This window comes from Sminthopsis crassicaudata, chromosome 1 (assembly GCF_048593235.1).
Source record: "Sminthopsis crassicaudata isolate SCR6 chromosome 1, ASM4859323v1, whole genome shotgun sequence".
Taxonomy (NCBI): Eukaryota; Metazoa; Chordata; class Mammalia; order Dasyuromorphia; family Dasyuridae; genus Sminthopsis; species Sminthopsis crassicaudata.
This window is the reverse complement of record NC_133617.1, coordinates 553,700,747-553,721,102: the sequence shown is the minus strand read 5'-3', so window position 1 is coordinate 553,721,102 and position 20,356 is coordinate 553,700,747. Positions and strand designations below refer to the sequence as shown.

The following is a 20,356-nucleotide window of genomic DNA, read 5'->3' as shown; positions in this document are numbered from 1 at the left end:
AAAAAATTTAAAAAGAATAGCCCCAACTCCTTCAAGCTAGCTGCTAGCTCCTTCTGCCTATATCAATCTACTCTTAAATGTTTTTTATTTGAGTTCTTATGAGATTCCACACAATTTAGAAATTTTAACCCAAGCCCTGGGTATGAGCATAGTCTCTGAAGGAGGAGAAGGAAGAAGAGGAAGAAGAGGAGGAGGAAGAGGTAGTGGTGGCAGAAAAGGCAGAGAAGAAAGGAAAATTGTGATACAAGGTTCATTCAATATAACATTGAACTCAAAAACAGGACTTTTACTGATTTTAGCAAGAATTTCCCTTTAATGACCCTAGGTTTAGTAACTTCAAAACAGGGAATCATGTAATCAGAGAGCTTATATGGCCAGGATGATTCAACTACTAGAGGCCAGATCTAGATCTTAAATTCAGATCCTTTTATCAAATCCAATATACTTTCTTGTACTCTATATCTTGACCAGTAAATAAGAAGGATCATTATTATGGCATATCTGAAAGATGGTCTTGCAAATCCTTAAGAAGGATAGGGAAATAGACAGTTATCTTGTATTATATAATTTGAGGGTCAAGGAAGTTTCTCTCCATCTAAAAATTGCTTCCTACTATATCACAATATTATGCAACAAGTTAAAGAACAAGTTAGCAGCATCAAGAGAACTAAAAGCTACAACAATCCATGTTTCAAATAATTGTACAGATTAACATAGAGGTATTGATCCATACATTGATTAATTAATATTTGCCTTACTTCATTTAAGTATTTCCAGAACATCTTGTTATTCATGTTATTTGGTTTCTAAGTATTTTATCCCTACTTTATAAATGAAGAAACCTAAATAGATTATATGTTTATTGTGATGATATAGAGTCTTCATTGTCATAAGACTCCTATTGTTGTTTTGATCTCACTGGCCTGTGCTTTTAAGTTTCTCCATAGGGTTTCTCCACAGTTTTCTGTACCAAAGTTTATTTGAATACCTAGAAACTTAAGCTTATGAAAAATATTTGTCTCAGCTTAGAAATCTAGGTATTATGAATTCTAATATACATTATATATCTAATATGTTAATGTTTTTTCCCAAAGAAAAATTCTGTATATTCTTACTTTTCTTTGGAAAATTGTCTTTCACTTGATTCCTTTACCTATAAAATGGAATGATGGTGAAGTAACCCTGCTTGAAATGGACTAATAATTATAAAGTGCTAATTCATAATATATAACTTATCTGTCTTCTTGGAATATAGGAGGGAGGGAAGAATTCATCATTAATTATGTTTTAATATGGAATTTATTACCAGCAGGTTGGCCACTTTGATGAATTCTAACCATGGAAATCCATTAACTGTCTGCATACTTAGAAAATGAATTTCTTAAGCTTTTGATGAACTGTCACAATTGCTCCAAGTCCTGAAATTACCAAACAGCTAAATGATCAGGGAATAAAGGATATTATTTCATAATAAGAATCATAGATGTCCCTTCACCCCTTTCTACTAATTTAGGATTGTCTGAGCATCAGATTTCTATTTGAAGTAGAATAAAAATGAAAATAGATTTTCAAGAGAGTTGACAATGGGGCAATTCAGCAAAACTATTCTCTAACTGAATTAGGTCTTATTTTCTCAGCTGATCTATTCAAAACTTTTAACCAAAAACCTTACTCAATGTGTTGTCCTGAGAAGATAGTGCTAAGCACAACCTTCTTTACAAATCTCTTTAGTTTATGGAAACATTAATCATTCCGTGCACCAAGGTGTGGTTTTTTGGATCCCTGGCATTATTCTAGAGACTTTGGAGAACAATAGTTGCTTAAGGCATAGAAGAATCATAATTTTATGTCTAGTTGGGGAGCCAAGGTATAAGTGAAACAATCAGTAGCAAGATAAGATAAGTGCTACTTTATGGTATAGACAAAAAGGAAAGATCAAGACAGACTAATAATAGCTTACATCTATATCGTGATGTCACAAAGCACATTATACAAATGTAAGCTGGGTCTGTGATGTCATCATGGGCAGAGCCCTTTGGTATTGACTAATTAGGGATGACACATTTGGTAATTGGCAGGATTTGAACATGGGTCTTTCTGATCTGACTAGAAATCTGTTCATCAGACGACTTCTACAACAAAGATACTATCAACAACCTCATAAAAATAGTTCAAGTATTATCATTCCCATTTTATAAGAAAGAAATCTGATTTGTTGTTTTTTTTTTTTTTTTTTTTTAAGGACCTGTGATTTAATTGGCATAGAACACTCCCTCTTCTGATGTAGACAGCATTTATTCTGAAACTTGTTACTTTACGCAGGGGTTCTCAAATTATGGCCACAGGGCAGATGCTGCCCGCTGAGGATGTTTATGCAGCCCACCTGATGATGGCAAATGGGCTGACGGGCAGAGGTTTTGTTTTGACTATAGTCCGGCCCTCAACAGTCTGAGAGACAGTGAACTGGCCCCCTGTTTAAAAAGTTTGAGGACCACTGCTAGAGACTTACTTGGGGCACTAGAAGGTTACGTGACTTTTTCTGGGGCCAAAGTTTTCCTCACCAAGAAAATAGAAAAATTGACTCACTCATGGAGTTCATAAAGAGGCAAGATTCAAACTCACATCTTTGGGTTCCGAATCCAGGGTGCTTTTCAAAATGTCAAAATGTTGATTAATACCAAGTTATATAGAATAAATTTGCAATTTCATGTGCAATCATTTGTTTTTCTATTCTACTATGTTGTAGAAGTACTTGCTTTACTTAAGTTCACAATAAAATAAATAAAACTGAAAAAAATTCTAACAGGCAATTAACTAATCAAAGAAAAAATTATTAAGGGTCTACTATATTCTAGACAATGTAATCGGCACTGGGAGGGAGGGGGACACTGCTCCTGTCACTGAAGAGCTTCCATTCTAAGAGATGCAAGTTCACAGTAAAACAAAGAACATATACACAATTTGGAGGAGGTGGTTCTTAACAAGGGAGCAAGGTAGGAAATAGGATTGTAGATTGTTGTAGAATTTGGCACTTGAGCTGAGATTTGAAGAAATTGCAAGAGGTGAGAGTAAAGAGACAGAACCTCAACATACAGGACCTCAAGTGGGCTAGCCTGTTAATGGGAACAACATACCCTAGAAAGATAGACTAGCCAAATTGTAAAAGGTTTTAAAGGCCAAACAGAAAAGTTGATATCTTAGCCTAAAGGTGAGAAAGAAAGATGTCATTGGGGTGTCTTGTGATGAGAAGTGAATCAGTTCTGTAGTTCTTTAGAAATGTCAGACTGGAAACTGTATGAAGGGCTAATTAAAGACTGAAGAGATTCTTAACTATGGAGACCAATGAGAATGCTATTATAATAATCCAGATAATCGGTGATAAAGACCTCTTGAATTGAGGGATTAACCCAGATCATGGCACATAGTAGGTATTTAAAATAAATGTGTATTGACTATTGACTGACTCAATTATAATGATTGTGGTATGAGAAAAGAAAGAGATGGATGTGAGAGATGTTGAGATGATGGCATCAAACTTGATAACTGGTTCAATTTGGGGGTTGAATGAAAGTGAAGAGTTAAAGATGATATCTACTGTGTGAACTTGAGTGAGCAGAAAAATAGTTGTATCCTTAACAGAATTAGGGAAATTACTCATATTTAGGAAAACTAGGGGTATCTTTAGTGAGAAAGATATTGAGTTCTGTTTTGACATATGGAGATTAAGATCACTGTGGAACATTCAGATGGAGATGTGAAATAAGCAAGGTATAGCTCAGGGAGAGATGAAGAGTAGATTATATTGATTTGACAGTTGTCTACATTTAAATCCATGGAAGGTGATAGGATTGCCAAAATAGATTATAAAGAGAGAAGAGGAAGGGGCCCAAGGATAGTAGGTACTATTCCTAAATAGCAGGTAGCTGATGAACCTATAAAAGAGACCATTGGATTTTGAGTCCAGGGAAACCTAGGTTTGTCTAGCCTCAGTTTCCTTAACAAGAGAATGGGAATGGCACTTTGTTACACTGCCCATCCTATCGGGTACTTGTGCTTATGTTTTATGTTGTTATGTATGAGCTATTCTCAAAAAAAAAAAAGGGTTATCAGTAAGGTTGCTTTAACAAACAACTATAGCAGACAATCAATCATCTTTGTGTTATGATTTGAGAGACACCCAAATCTCTCCCATATTACATGTCAAGAGTATTGAAATGCTACCGTTAGAAACTAAACGTTTCAGATTAAAAAAGTAATTTTGCTTAACCCTATCCTCTCATTTTGCCAATCAAAAAATTGAGACCCAATGAAAAGAGAAAATACCAAGGCTTTCTCTGGAGCTTCATTCTTTTGGATCTTTAATACCTTTTATTCTTCAGGATTCTCCCACTAAAATAAAATAACTGTGGAAATGGTAACATTTTAAACCTTGGGAGATTAGTTTTGATTCAGAGCTGAGACAGTATATGGATGGGGGAGGGGAATAATATTGTTATTAATTATTTTTATTAATTTCTTATAATATGATTAAAGAGCAGTATTCAAGTATGACTAAGAATCTGTCTCTAAGGAAACAAGGGTATTAAGTCAGAGGAGAGGCGTTTTCTATAAAAGATGGAGTTTGATCTGTCATCAGATTGTATACACACCAAATCTGAGACTAATGGATTAGGGAGTTGTTTTGGGAAAAGGGAAAGGAATAAGTGTTTATATACTAACTACTATATACCAGGCCCTATGCTTAAGCACTTTATAAATATAAAGTTTTTTTTTTCAAGTGCAGCTTTGTTACATTGAATTCCCTAGAACTAGAATAAAATTAGGCTAATTATATTATATTATTCTTGTGCTATTCTAACGCAGCAAGTTTGGATCGCGTGTGTAGCTTACATGGGGGTACCACATACTGTGTACTAATCAGTGACTGCACCAAACTCCATTCAGTTTGCTACTAAATTCATTACCTTATTTATCTTCATCCTGGGTTCTCAGAAAATTGATGAATATATTGTGGTACTTTCTTGTAAATTAATAGGAATATTCAGTTTCTTTCACTAAACAATTAGCTCAAATCTCCCATTTCAATTGTAAAATAAAATCAGGACTTTTTTTCCATAAGCTTTTTTTTTTAAAAGTCCTAATCCCACAGGCTTAAATAAACATCAATATTATTAAACATACCACTGAATAATAAAGTAGCAAACAATATAAAGACATAATTAAATATTTCAACAGTGTGTCATAGTAAGAAAATCATAGGCAGAGTTAACTTTAATCATTAACTTGTGGCTTCTCAACCTTGAAAACACAGCTCTACCATTCATCTTTCTCAGAATGACAAAGTTTCTCAAAAATTCTCCATAATGTAAGAGTTAATTCTCTCAGGAATGTCTTTTCAGTTTTTCTCAAAAAGAAGGGTTAAGTCAAGGAAGAAATCCTCAAGATTCTCTTCTCTATCAAAGAGATGATGATGTTCCTAGTTTTTGTGCAGATGACTAGTGAAGCTGGGAGTTAGCGCAATTAGGACAATGTTCCTATGTATTCAGATAATGTTTATAGGCATCGTTTTTTTTAAAGAATCAATTAATTTTCATCATTAGCATTACACACAAACGTGTGTGTCTATTTAATGCAATGTAGATATGAAGAAGGCAATTGGTGTCCTTACCATTTAAAAAGAAGTCCTAAGAATATATATACACATTTGGAATTCCCTCCATCTTGTATACACATAAGATATTTGTCTTCCAAATTATTCAGAAAATTTACAAATAAGGTGGTGAAGTGGATAGAGTACCAGCCTTTTTTTAGATTTAAGAAAATATGTGTGTTCTAATGTGATGTTAATGATCATTTTGATTAACAAACCAGGCTATTGGGAATACGTCTAATAAAAGAAAATTTTGGATAGTAGACATGGTGCAAATTTACTCACACTAAAAAATAATTTAATTTCTGTTTATCTAATTCTGCCCATTTCTTTAAAAAAATTCCCTTCAGATGCTATATCAATCAACAGGCATTTATTAAATGATTACAATGTGCCAGGCACTGTGCTAGACTCTAGAGATAGGAATACAGAAGGAAGAGATTCCCTGCCCTCAAAGAATTTATTATTAGAATAGGAAAAAAAAAGTACAAAGATATATAAATGTAAGATATGTACAAAATAAATGCACAGTGATGGGGGTGGGGGAAAGGACAAACTGGAGAAATTAAAAAGCACCTCTTGAAGGAGGTGACTACCTGAGCCAACCCTTGAAAGGAACAAGGGTTTCAAAAAAGGAAGACAAATGTAGGAGACAGCCTGTGCAAAATCATGGAAGAAAATTATAGAATGTTACATATGGGAGAGAGCACGGAGGCTGGTTTCACTACAACATAGAATGTATACAGAGTAGTTAATATATAATCATTCTAGAAAGATAGGCTGAAACCAGCTTGTAAATGGATCTAAATGCCAAACAAAAGCTTATATTTTATCCTAGAGATAAAAAGAAACAAATGAAGCTTCTTGTGAAAGTAAATGACATAGTCAAATTTGTGTTTTAGGAATATCATTTTGGCAGCTATGGAAACTTAGAGAAGGGATACTGAATACAGATAGATTAAATGGGGAACTATTGGTGGTCCAATATAGTGGTCCAGAGTAATGGTGCTGAGATTCTAGTCTAGGGAAGTTGTATGAGTTCTTGTTGTTTTGTCCTTCATTCTCAAAGAAGACCATGACATTGTGGAGGTGATGCTATGACATACAGTAAATTGGATTTAAGTGAAGAAGAGCTGCACAAAGTCACTTGCCTCACTCTCTCTTCTAGAGTCATCTGGATCCAGTGAAAAGATACAGATCAGAAAGGCTGGTGATAGTACTGGATGCAGTGGGACACCTTAGCCTTTTTAAGCTAAGGTCTTTAACAGGTCCCAATTTGACTGAAGCAATGTTTAATCAGTGATTAAGATTAGATAAGAAATGAGATGGAAAATGGCTTCTTTTGCCTAGTAAACATATATATATATATATATATATATATATATATATATATATATATATATACATATATATATATATATATACACATATGTATTATACATATATATATATGTGTGTGTGTGTGTGTGTGTGTGTGTGTGTGTATGTAAAATTTTGGGAAGGAAAGATCTTCAAGGTTTCTGACCAAAAGAGAAACTATTGTTATTTACATTCACTTTAAGTCACTAAAAAGCTTAAACAATGACCGACTCAGGGTTGGCCTGGGACCTATGTTTGGTCAATGAAAGCAAGAGTGATTTTGATTTAAGGAATGATCATAGTTTATAAATCCAAAGAAATTTTGGGATGAGTAGCAATGAGTAGAGAGAAGGAGACATATAGGTGAGCTATTGAGGAGCTAGAATCATTAAGAAGAAACGAATGAAGGTGAGGAGTAAAGAGTCAAGAGTCAAGGATGATTCCCAAGTTTGTACACCTTGGTGGATTTAGTGGTGCCTTCAATAGGAATAAGGGAGTTATGAGAAAGCTTGTGATTAATTGGAAAGATAAGTTCTGTTTTGAACTTGTTGAATTTAAGCTGCCTATTAGACATTCAAGAAGAGCTGTATAGCAAGCAGTTAAATATACAGGGCTGGATATGTAAATTTGAGGTTTATCTGTCTAAAGATGGTAGTTGAATCCATGGGAACTGATAATATCAACAAGAGAGAGAGGAGAGTTAAGTGAGAACTCAGAAAAGAGCCTTAGGGTACACCCTCAAATAGGGAGCAGGACATGATCCCTCAAAGGAGATAGAGAAGCATCAGTCAGACATGTGAGGTAAGAAACACTTCAGAGAAGCTCAGGGAGGTGAAACAGTCCAGAAGGAGGAGCGTCTTAATAATACCAGATGCTTCAGAGGTGTCAAGAAGAATGAGAACTAAGTAAAGGCCATGGTATTTAGGAACAAAAAGATCCTAGGTGGTCTTAGAGAGAGCAATTTATTAAGTAATAGAACATGAACCCTACTATTAGGGGGTAAAGAAGTGAATGAGAAATAAAAAAGTGGGAGTAGCTAGATGGTAAAATGAATACAGCACAGGTTACCCTAAAGTCAGGAGGACCCGAAGCCAAATCTGACTACAAACATCTAACACTTACTAGTTACTCATTTAACCCCAATTGCTTCACAAGGGACAGAGAAAGAAAAAAAAAGACACAGACAGACAGAGTTAGAAAGAGGGAGAAGGAAAGGGAAGGGAAGGAGAGGAAGAGTGAGAGAGACACTAAGACAAAGAGGGAGACTGAAATGGAAAGGGAGAGGGAAAGGAAGAAGGAGAAGAGAGGGAAGCTGAAATAAGAAATGGAAAACAATTTTTTTTGCTAGGAATTTGTAGTGAAATGGAGGGGAGATGTAGGATAATATCTTGAGGTGATGGTAAGAGTTTTTTTTTTTTGTTTTTAAGAATGAAGAAATTTGGAAATGTTTGTGTGTAGTAAGGAAAGAGCCAGTGAGTAAGAAGATAAAAACTAGAGATTAAAGGGGCAAAGTACTAAAGAAAAGAGGAGAGGATGGGATAAGACACAAGTAAAAGGGTTGAAGGGCTATCTCATTTAGAGATAAAACAATTCCTTGGAGTCTAGTGAGTTATTTACAGCCATTTCTGGTTGTTAATTCTGAAAAATAATCTTTTTTGAAAAATTTTATAAATTAGCCCATATTGATTGCCCTGAAATATGGACCACATACATACTTATTTACACAAATAATTTTATAGCACATTACCAAAAAAAAAACCTCAAAAATAAATCCAGTAGTTGGTTCTATGGATTCTAGCCATTAATTCATGACTGTCTTTGTGGGAAGATTTTCTTCCATGAATTGCTTGCTGACTTTTCTTGAGAGACATAACTGGGGATATGTCAGAATCTGGGATCTGCCATATTTTAAGTAGTGGATCTCTTGATTTGGTAGAGTTTTCTCACATCATATTCCCATCTGTTCATTTCAGTTCTTGAATAAAATTATCTTTAGAGAAAATCCTCCCAAACTGTCACTGGGTAGTGCAAAGAAAGATATTTCAGTGCTCAGAGCTTGATGGTCTTATCAGTGTGTATTCCCTTCACCAGTACAGATTATAACCCCTCTGGTCTTCAAGAGTTCGTTACTACAGCTGAACTTTTCCCCACCCTAAAACTTACTTACCCTCTCTGAATTTGGTGAGACCAATCCTCAGAAAACAAATATAGGAAGGACCCATTACTGGACCCAGATGGAAAGCTTTTCTGGATTATTTAGACTTTCCCGGAGTGTGTAGTGTGTTGCCATGGCATATGCCATCTCTAAACCCTGGCAAAGTATAAGAATTGAACTTAAGCAGAGGCTAAAGGACATATAATGATACTTCTATGTCTTTGTTTCAAATAGAAGAAGGAATTCAGTACCATGTTTGGTCCTAGGAAATATAAGCTCTTTGAAGGAAATGACTAATTATTTTTTGTTTTTATAGCATCAGTGCAGACATATAATAGATGCTTAACTTTGACACTTAATAAAAGTGTTTGTCATTGAGTTGAGCTGAATTTTCTCATTTCTAACATTTCTAGTATTCTCATTTCTAACCAGCATTGGAAGATTTTAAATATGAACATTAAAAAAAAGTTTTTTTCTCTGTAGGAACACTTTAAAATTTATTTTTATTAAAATGTCATAAATTTTGTGAACATGTCACTTATATCTTGCTAATCAGCATATAAAAAGTAATATTTAGAGCTAGTAATATCACCATCAATGGCCAAATGCACTGAATAATTATTTGTTTACCATGTAAAAATTTACATTTGTTCCCAGTATCCTGGTTCAGGGGAGCTATAGATTCGATTAATACAGTCTTTTAATATAATGGAATTATCTTAATAGCATAACAAAACATGTACAGCCTTGCCACTTTAGGGTGTAGCCTTCATTCTATGATCCAGCCCTGAGACAGAAAAGCTCCAGGGGTATTCAAGGTACTACCGGAAGTGGGAACTGTGAATCAGGTGGTAATAAATTCTGCCCTCTGAGTCAGCACTGATTGTTGCCTCAGTGTAGCTGTGGGGCAAATTCAGCCCTTAGAGATTCCATCTCTTGGGTGCATCATACGTCTCAGGTAGTGGCAATTTGGATTTTAAAATTCCGTGACACACTTGGCTGGAGACAAAATGCCTGAGTGGCCATCCAGCCAGATCTGTTTAATTATAGCATGAGTCTTTAGATCTCAAATTTATGGCTATAGCTCATCATCATCATCATCACCATTATTATTATTATAAAGAATGACTACTATGTGGGGTCTACATACCTAACATCCATAAAACCTTCTTGGGATAAAAAAAAACAAAACAAAACAAAACAAAAAAACAGACATTTTTGTTTGTCTCCATATCTCCATAGAACTTGGCACATAGTATCCATAAATAATTAATAAATTAATGAATGACCATCTATTGTATTATGATTCTTAATATTTAATTACATAGTAAGGAAATTAATAAAATAATATTTTATTATTTATTTTTTAAAAGTTATTAATGTTATAATAGGTAAATAATAATAAATATTATTCATATATTATTTAAAATAATATTTTATTGGAAATTAAATTATGTGTTTTTCTCTTTTCAGCATGTTTATGAAAAAAACAGTGAAACCCCTTCCAAGGCAGGGGAGAAGAAAAAATCCAAAACAACTGAGGTCAGTGCAAAGTACTGGGGACTGGTGTATTCTTTTTAATCATATAAGAATGGTATATTGAGACATCAAAAAATGAGGGATCAAAGCAATTACACTATATTTAGGTAACTTAGCTTAATATGAATATCTCCAGTAGGTAAATGGTCTTCATTCAAAGAAATTTGAAAGAAAGATTCTTAGGAAAGATCCAAGAAGTATATCAAAAAGTCACTTCCCCACCTCCATTCCCCATGGGAGTCCATGAAGGAGAATTTGTAATATTTGTCAGTGAGGACGATAGACTTAAAGAAAAACCAAGTGCTTTAAGAGGGAGCAAAAACATGTTTGTTGGATTTTCTCCAAAGGAATTCATTTAGTCACAGAAGAGGATGCACAGAGGAGAATGAAGACTAAGGTTAAAAAACAGAAAGGAGACTATTCTTTCAGAGAAGTATAATTTAAAGAAATGCTAGTTTAAAAAAAATTTTGAACCCAAAAATCTTTATTAGGCTAAATGAACCAGAGGTTCTTTACCTTTTTTTTTTTTTTTTTTTTTAATCATGGACTCCAGCAGCCCGGTATACCAATGGATCTTTTATCATAATAATGTTTTTAAATAATTGAAGTGAACCCTAAATTTTAGTTAGAGGCTAGTGAAATAGAGATTTAATTTTTTTTCCTTTCTAAGTTTCATAAACTCCTTGAAACCTATTCAAGCATATCAAAATAAAAACATTTATTGGATTTGGATACCAATTACATGGGGTGAATTCAAAATTCTGGCTTGAACTTTTCTCCAGGATAATAATTTGTGCTATCTATTTTTTTAACATGGATGAAAATTAAAATCTGTGTGGTAAAAAAAAAATGTCTACAAAGAGAATAAATATAATCTATTGCAAAATCATGACCACTTGACTCAGATCTGACAAGACTGTCTAACATTTGATGATTCAGTAAATCTGGGCAGCTAGGTGGTGCTGTGAATAGAGTGCTGGGCCTGGAATCAGGGCTATTCATCTTCCTGAGTTCAAACCTAGCTTCAGACCTTCTAGTTTTGTGACCTTATATACATCATTTAATCTTCTTTGCTCAATTCCTCATCTCTAAAATGAGCTGGAAAAGGATACAGCCAACCACTCCAATATCTTGGTCAACAAAATCCCCACTAGGATCATGAAGAATCAGACAGAACTAAACAGCAAACTTGTAGCAAATTTAGTTTTGAGTATATTTGCATATGTTTTTGTTTAAACTGGGTGGTAGCCTGATCCTTGATCTCCTAATGATGTTTGTTGATATTAAATACATAAATTGTATTTGTAAAAGGTTTGGCATCATTGAAAAAAAATTTGATAAGGAGACTTTACTGTAAACAGATTCAAGAGGAATTGAAGTTTTTTTTGGGGGGGTTTCCTAAACACATTTCCACATTCTTTATTCTGCACAAGAAAAATAAGATCAAAAGGGGGAGAAATGAGAAAGAAAGAAAAACCAACAAGCAAGCAAACAGCAACAAGAGAGGTAAAATACCATGTTGTGATCCACATTCAGTTCTCACAATCCTTTCTCTGGGTGCACTTGGCTCTCTCCATCACAAGTCTATTGAAATTGTCCTGAATCACTTCATTGTTGAAAAGAGCCACGCCCATCACAGTTAATAATCATATAATCTTGTTGCTGTGTATAATGTTCTCTTCCTTATATTCACTTCACTTAACATGAGTTCCATGTAAGTCTCTGAAATCAGCCTCCTTATCATTTCTTATAAAACAATAATATTCTATAACATTCATATACCATAACTCATTCAGCAATTTCCCAACTGATGGGCATCCACTCAGTTTCCAGTTCATTGCCACTATAAAAAAGACTGCAATAAATATTTTTACATGTGTGTACTTTTTCTTTTTTATGATCTCTTTGAGATACAGAAGATATACTATTGTATCAAAAGGTATTCACGGTTTGTAACCCTTTGGGCATAGTTGCAAATTGTTTTCTAGAAGGGAACTCCACCAACAATGTATTAGTATCCCAATTTTCCCACATCCCCTCCAACATTTATACAACGTATATCTTTTCCTGTCATTTTAGCCAATCTGAGAGGTGTGAAGAAGTACCTCAAAGTTGTCTTAATTTGCGTTTTTCTAATTAATAATGATCGATAAATCATTTTATATGAGTAAAAATAAATTTAATTTCTTCATGGGAAAATTGTCTTTTCATATCATTTGACCATTTATAAATTGGGGAATGGTTTGTGTTCTTAATAAATTTGAGTCATTTCTGTTTTATATTTTAGAAATGAGGCCTTTATCAGAAACTGGATATATTTTTTCTCCAGTTCTGCTTCCCTTATAATCTTGGCTGCATTGGTTTTGTTAGTACAAAAATCTTTTAAAGTCAACATAAGCAAAAATATCCATCTTGAATTCCATAATGTTCTCTAGTTCTTCTTTGGCCTTAACTTCCTTCCTTCTCCACACATCTGAGAAGTAAATTATCCCTTGTTCTCCTAATTTGTTTATAATATCACTCTTTATGTCTAAATGATGAACCCATTTTGACCTTATATTACTATAGGGTGTTAGTTGTTGACCAATGCCTAATTTTTGTTATAATATTTTCTAATATTCCTAGGAATTTTTGTTAAATAGATAGTTATTATCTCAGAAGCTGAGATCTTTGGGTTTATCAAGCACTAGATTACCACAGTCATTGACTATTGTGTCTTATGAATCTAACCTCTTCCACTGATCCTTCACTCTATTTCTTAGTCAGTACCAGATGGTTTTAATCACTGCATAGTTTTAGATCTGGTACAGCTAGGCCATTTTCGTTTGCATTTTTTTCACTAATTCCCTTGAAACTCTTGACCTTTTGTTCTTCTAGATAAACTTTATTATTATTTTTTCTAGTTCTATCATTTCTTGGCAGTTTGATTGGTATGACACTGAATAAGTAGATTAATGTAGGTAGAATTGTCATTTTTATTATATTAGTTCAGCTTACCCATGAACACTTGATATTCTTCCAATTGTTTAGATTTAACTTTATTTGTGTGAAAAGTGTTTTGTAATTGTATTTATATAATTCCTGGCTTTGTCTTGGCAAGTAGACTCCAAAATATTTTATATTATCTATAGGTATTTTAAATGTGATTTCTCTTTCTATCTCTTGTTGCTGGAACTTTTTGGTAACATATAGAAATGCTGAGGATTTATGAGGTTTATTTTATATCCTGCAACTTTGCTAAAGTTGTTAATTATTTCTAGTAGTTTTTTTTAGTTGATTCTCTGGAACTCTCTAAGAGTACATAATATCATCTGAAAAGAGTGATAATTTTGTTTCCTCATTACCTAGTTTAATTCCTTCAATTTATTTTTCTTCTGTTATTGCTAAAGCAGTAGTTCTAAGACAATGGAATATTATTGTTGTATAATAAATGATGAACAGGCTGATTTTAGAAAAGCCTGGAAAGACTTACATAAACTGATGCTGAATGAAGTGAGTAAAGCCAAGAGAACATTATATACAATGTAACAAGATTATTTGGTGATCACTTGGGTTGGATTTGGCTCTTCAATCATGGGGTGATTCAAGGCAATTCCAATAGACTTGTGATGGAGAAAGCCATCCACACCCAGAATGAGAACTCTGAATGGGGATTAAAGCATAGTATTTTCACTTTTGTTGTTGTTTATTTGCCTGTTTTTTTTCCCCTTTTTTGTGTGTGTTTTTTTCCCTTTTGATTTGATTTTTCTTGTGCAGCATGACAAATATGGAAATTTATTTAGAAGAATTTCTTGTTTAACCTATATGAGATTGCTTGATGTCCTGGAGAGGGAAGAGGGGAAGAGTGAGAAGAAAAAATGGTTTTGCAAAGGTGAATGTTGAAAACTACCTTTGCATCTATTTGTAAAAATAAAATACTTAAAAATAATAAATTAATTTAAAATAAAGATGAAGCAGAGAGGGGAAGTTATTTTCCCAAAATCTCATATGCTATAGGATCATAGAGTAGTAAGTATCAGAGGCCTAATTTGAACTCAGATTCTCTGACTCAAAGGCTAGTTTTCTTCCCATTATGCCCCACTGCATTCCTAATAAAAGAATATGAAGTGTCCAGAATTCAAACTTGGGTCTTCTGTTTCATTATTAGACTGTTAATACAGATCAGTGCTGATAATCAGGACAGTGTAATTTTCTCTGTATAAGAACTTAAGTTTATTAATCACTATTAAGTCCCTTTGAAAAATTCTAGAATTTTGGATTTGACAATTATTAGAAAAACTAGTCTAAGGATTCTAAAATATAAAATACTGGAAATAGCAAAGGTGAAAACATTCAAAAATATCATCAACATCTCTAAATATTTTTAGAGGAAGATTCCTTTTGAAACCTATAATCAAATTTAATTAAAGAATTTGACAGACACATCTGGCTACATGGGAAAATATACTCATTTTAAAAACACAACTCAAAGAGTTCCTTGGGGGTGTAATTTATGATCATAAGGTGTACATGACCTCACAGATACTCAGATCTTAGTTTTGTTGTTTTTTTTTTTAAATGATGGGCTATGGTTTTGCAGGTAATTGTAAATAGAAGAAAGTGGAAATTGTGCCTCAAAGGATGTTTGGTTCCTATCCCTTTCCCGTAAAATGCCTGGGCGAACTTACACTCTCTAGTTATTTGACACTTTTTTTATTCCCAAAATGTGCAAAGTAAATTTTAAATTATTTAGTTGCTTTGTTTTGATGATAATTAGTATGGTCTTAGTGATTTAAGCCTTGCCTTTTCTGATCTGTAGTAACAGGGCCTATGTAATAATTTATCATTTTAGGATCTTTGAAGATTATTGGTAATCAATAAATTTCCCTTGGAAAAGATTGGGACTTGTGAGTTTAAAAATCACTTTTAATCAAGAGGCTTTATTTACCTAAATGGGCATGCATATCCATGTGAAAGAAAAATAAGAAACATTCCACTTTCCACATTTTCTCACACATGTAACTTTTTTTTACTCTATTCCCAACACAATTATCTTCTCCTAATATGTCTCATTAAAAATATTATGGTCAGTTGTAATTTTCTATATGAGCCTAGTTTACACAGGTGTTTTGGGGTTTGTTATTTTATGTGATGCCTAAGAAATATGCATCAACAATGCATAATAATGCATAAATATGCAACAACAATGCATTAATGATGCAAAATATGTATTAACAATGGATTTTATGAAACTAAATTTAAAATCCTCAATTAAACAACCAAGTCACAGAGCTGCTCTAAACCCATTCTGGAGGTAGAATTCATTGTGAAATTCTGTCAATGAAGGATTTTTGATTTTCAAAATTCAAAGTAAATATTGGATCATTCCTATTTTTTCTCTTCCTGTCAATACTTTCCCCCTTTTTTTTCTTTTATTCAATCTGTTTTTTTTAATCAGTGTAAGAAGTTGCCTTTAAAGAATCTTCTTCTTTGATGCAGATCAGCTTTTTCTCTGCAATTTATAGGGTTTGAGATTTGTCTGGGACACGCAGATTAAGCAACTAATCAGAACTCAAACATCCAGTTATGTCATAGGCTGGATTTGAAATTTTCTGAGTACAGGTCTAAGTTCTATAATGCAATGCTGTCTCAACTTGGCAACTTGTCTCTTTGCTGGATAAGACAATTTTTAGGTCATTTTTGGTCATCTTCATGGAGCAATTGATATATATTTTTAAAATTTCTATATGAAACTTTTATAGAAAGTGTAGGTGCCTTTTCTTCAATCCATTTCCCATTTTTAGCATCAATAATTGGTTCAAATAGGCAAGATTAGAGTGTTTTAATCATGTACCATATCATTTATTTATTTTTGTTTTTTTCTTCTAGCTTTCTGTTTCTATTATTGTTGACTTGTACTTCTTCTGATATGTGTATGAGAGAGATTGCTCTGAGGATAGCTTTCATTTCACTCTCATTTCAGGATTCTTCCCATGTTTGTTTTATTTAGTAATATTTCCACTTCTATAAGTACCCCCAGGATTAAGATTACATTCCAAATAACCCAAATGTATCAGCTCTTACTGTGTACAAATAATCATTCATTCATTAGTCAATATTTATTAAACACCTACAAACTACTATGTACTAGACACTGTACTAAGCTCTGAGGCTGCACTAGGTAAAAAAAAAAAAAACAAAAACAAAAAAACAAAACAGTTTTTTTTCAGTTATAACTGACTCTTCATGACCCCATTTGGGGTTTCTGTAGTAAAGATACCAAGGTAGTTTGCCATTTTCTTGTCCAACTCATTTTACAGATAAGGAAATTGAGTCAAATACTATTAAGACTTAACCAGGTTATGGTAGTAGTGTCTAAGGTGAAATTTGAACTTAGGAAGATGTCTTCCAGCTCTGTATCCACTTTGGCATTTATCTACCCTTCCCTCTAAGAAAGTATTCAAGATTGTAAAGGTGTGAAAACTCTATGTACTTAATAAGTCTTCAGCCTCTCTTTTATTACTAACTCTAGAAGTGTAATCAGCAATTTCATTTTTTTAGCTATCCTTTGCTTTTACTCACCTTTTGTGTTGAAATTACCAAGTATCAGCGCATAACTTGATATAAATTGTAAGGTCTACCAAATCTTAACAGATATTGGCTCATAAATTTCATATCTATGTTTCTTGGATTTCTTATAGGCATCTCACTCTACAGAATAACTCATTATCCCTCCTTCAAAACATTTCTTTCACAAGTTTTCCAATTTCTGTCAGACACTACCATCTTAACAGTCTTGTAGGTTTATAACATCAGTGTTATTGACTCCTCATTTATACTGAACCCTGATATCCAGTTAGTTTAATTGTTATTCAATTAGTCTACTATTCAATTATAGCATTTTGTTACTATTTCCACACTTCTCACTTCCATCTCCTTTTTTCCATTCACACAGTCAGTATTGTAGTTCAGACTCATTTCCTCTCCTATGGAATAACCTTCCCAGTGGTCTCTCTGCCTCAAGCCTTTGCCTGTCCATAATTTTTCCAAAAACACACATCTGACCATATCACTCTCCTATTTAAATTCTTTATAATCATTCCAACTTTTTTATACATTACATCCTGCCATACATGAAATGTTCCAGCCAGACTAGTCTACTGACTGTTCCTCATACATGATACTCCATCTCTATCCTTTTGTATTGGCTCTTCTCTTGGAAAGCTCAAATACTTTATTCTACCTAAAATTTTTTTCAGCTGCTTTTTTATCTGAATTTTCAGATAAGATAAAATCATCTCCACTACTCCTTTAACTTTTCTGGAAAAATCTGTCCTCAATCTTTCCTGTTCACTGTAATTTTCTTTTATTTTCTGGTTTCATTTCAACCAAGAATGTCAAGACTGAAACAATTCAGTTTTACTAGTGGGTGTGTCCACTTATTGTAATTTAACAAATGACTCACATCTTGACCAGCTAGTTGATAATGGTTAGGCCCTACACACTTCCAGATGTAAGACTTTTTGAAACACAATTAACCTAGAGCTAAGCTATTGAGAACAACAAGAATGGATCAGGTAAGTAGAGAAGGCAGCATAGATGCTAGGCTCAACCACTCAAGATGACCCTATCTTGCAGATGCATCTGTCTTGCAGAGCTTGGGACTCTGGATGAACAAATGAGCATAATTAAGGATTGATGATCAGTATACATGCTATATAGACAAGAAAGGATGGAGCAGTCATGAAATCCAAGTTATCCACAGAATATCAGGAATGTGGAGAGACAGAAAGTAGGAACATTAATAAGGAAGCTTCTCTTGAGACCAAAGAGAAAACTGGAGGCAAGGGGTAGGTAGGACTAAGTTCACAGATAGAGACAAGCAAGCCCATCTGACCTGAGTAAAGGAGGGAGAAGGGTCAGCCCATTCCCCACAGTTTGCTTGGCTATTATAAATCAGGATAATATTTAAAAATCTACTGAATAATTGCTTTATATGGTAAGAATTATATATCAATGTCAAATACTATAATATTTCTCAAAATTAATAGATCATAATTTCAAACATTTTAACTTAATCCCTTTTACTTGTAATTATCATAGGGTCATATTTCTCATATTTAAACTAAATTTAACTGTACTAATTCAACAAATATTTATTAAATGCCTACAATGTACAGAATGCTGTATTAGGCATTAGGGAAGATAAAAATGTTAGATAAGATTTAGTCCTCATTCTCATGAAACTTACAGTCCAAGAAGGCAATATGACATAAACCCAGCTGATGTAATGTAAATGAAAAGTGAGAGAAAGGAAACAGTGGAAACAGAGAGACTTGTTGATCCAGCATTCTAGGAAAATAGTAATATGGGCCTATACTCTATGATAATGCCTGAAAAAAAATAAATAAGAGAACACAGATATAAGAGAAAGACTAGAATTGGAATCATCAGGACTTAGCAAATTGTAGATATAAGAAATTAGAGGTAAGCAAGGGTCTAAAATATTCAAAAATGGGTGTCCTTATTTAAAGGAGCAAATTCCAAAGTTTGGAGAGATGATTAGGCATTTCTACCTTTTCCCCAATTTTTTGCAAACAGTTCACTAAATTGTAAGTGATGTAATACATCTTGGGCATGTACTGTTTAGCCAACTGACAAGCTCCAGATCTCCTAGCTTATTCTTACTAGGTCTTCCAGGTTCAAGATGATGCTATCAGTGGTCTTCTCTTCTGAGAAGTAAGCTATTTCAGAAATCCACTGAAATGCTTATATACTGGAATCCAATTATGATTCTTACAATTTTCAAACTCATGAGATTAACATCATGATTGGAAATGTCTAGTTATCAGGATTGCTGGCTGCTAACCTGACTCAGGGAGGAAAACAGAAAGCAAAATAAATATATGTTCTCAGTTCCATGCATTTTTTGCTGTTATGATATAGGGAAGGGAAAGAAATCCTTCCCTATCTCTTACTGGAAGTCCAAGACAGAGAAAGTATTCTATGTATCCCCAAAGAAATTCCTCTTATATTCCTAAATTCTCCTAAATTCCTCTTATAACCCACAGAATCAGAAACTCTTCCTGACTCAATTACCTTTGCTGCAACCTGTCAGTCATAGGGAGCAATAAGAAGTTGTTGTGTCATTTTTCCAGGGCATGTGCCTTTTAGCAAGGAATCAGAATACATATCCAGTTCCATAGGAGGTTTTTCAATACAGCAAATCAAAGAGTTCCCCAATTTCCCCAAGGAAATGGATCCAGAATTGAACAATATGAGGAGGGTCACTAGATTGCCTTTAGGAAATAATGAAGTTACTTTAAAAGCTCAAGCTTATATCTGAATCAAAAGACCAGGGTTTTTTTTTTCATGATTAATAAAGGATCATAGTTGAGAACAACTATCTACCTTTTCCCAACCATCAAGGTTAGGAATTGTAGAGGCTATCTAGGATATAAGTAGGTTGGGCAAAGTATGTCCTCTAAACTTATATGATTTAGAAAGAGAAAAAGATTATTATCTGGATATCATTAGTATTCTTATGCCAGGATAATTAAGAGAAGTTCTCAAGCCCTTGGAGTAGATTACTTGTGGCTAACCTATGGGAGAACATAGACAAGAACCAAATAGGATTCTATCAATGATTTTCAATCTGCATCTTTGGAAAGAGT

The 20,356-nt window shown here is 33.6% G+C and overlaps 1 protein-coding gene across 6 annotated transcripts in view; it reads left to right on the top strand.

The window, feature by feature from the left end:
* CAST (calpastatin) overlaps positions 1-20,356 on the top strand; it is a 121,338-nt gene that overhangs the window by 3,390 nt on the left and 97,592 nt on the right. For all 6 annotated transcript variants that reach the window (XM_074282024.1, XM_074282025.1, XM_074282026.1 and 3 more), the window contains exon 2: positions 10,638-10,706. In XM_074282024.1, coding sequence (XP_074138125.1) covers positions 10,638-10,706 — 69 coding nt within the window. The remainder of the gene's footprint in view (positions 1-10,637; positions 10,707-20,356) is intronic.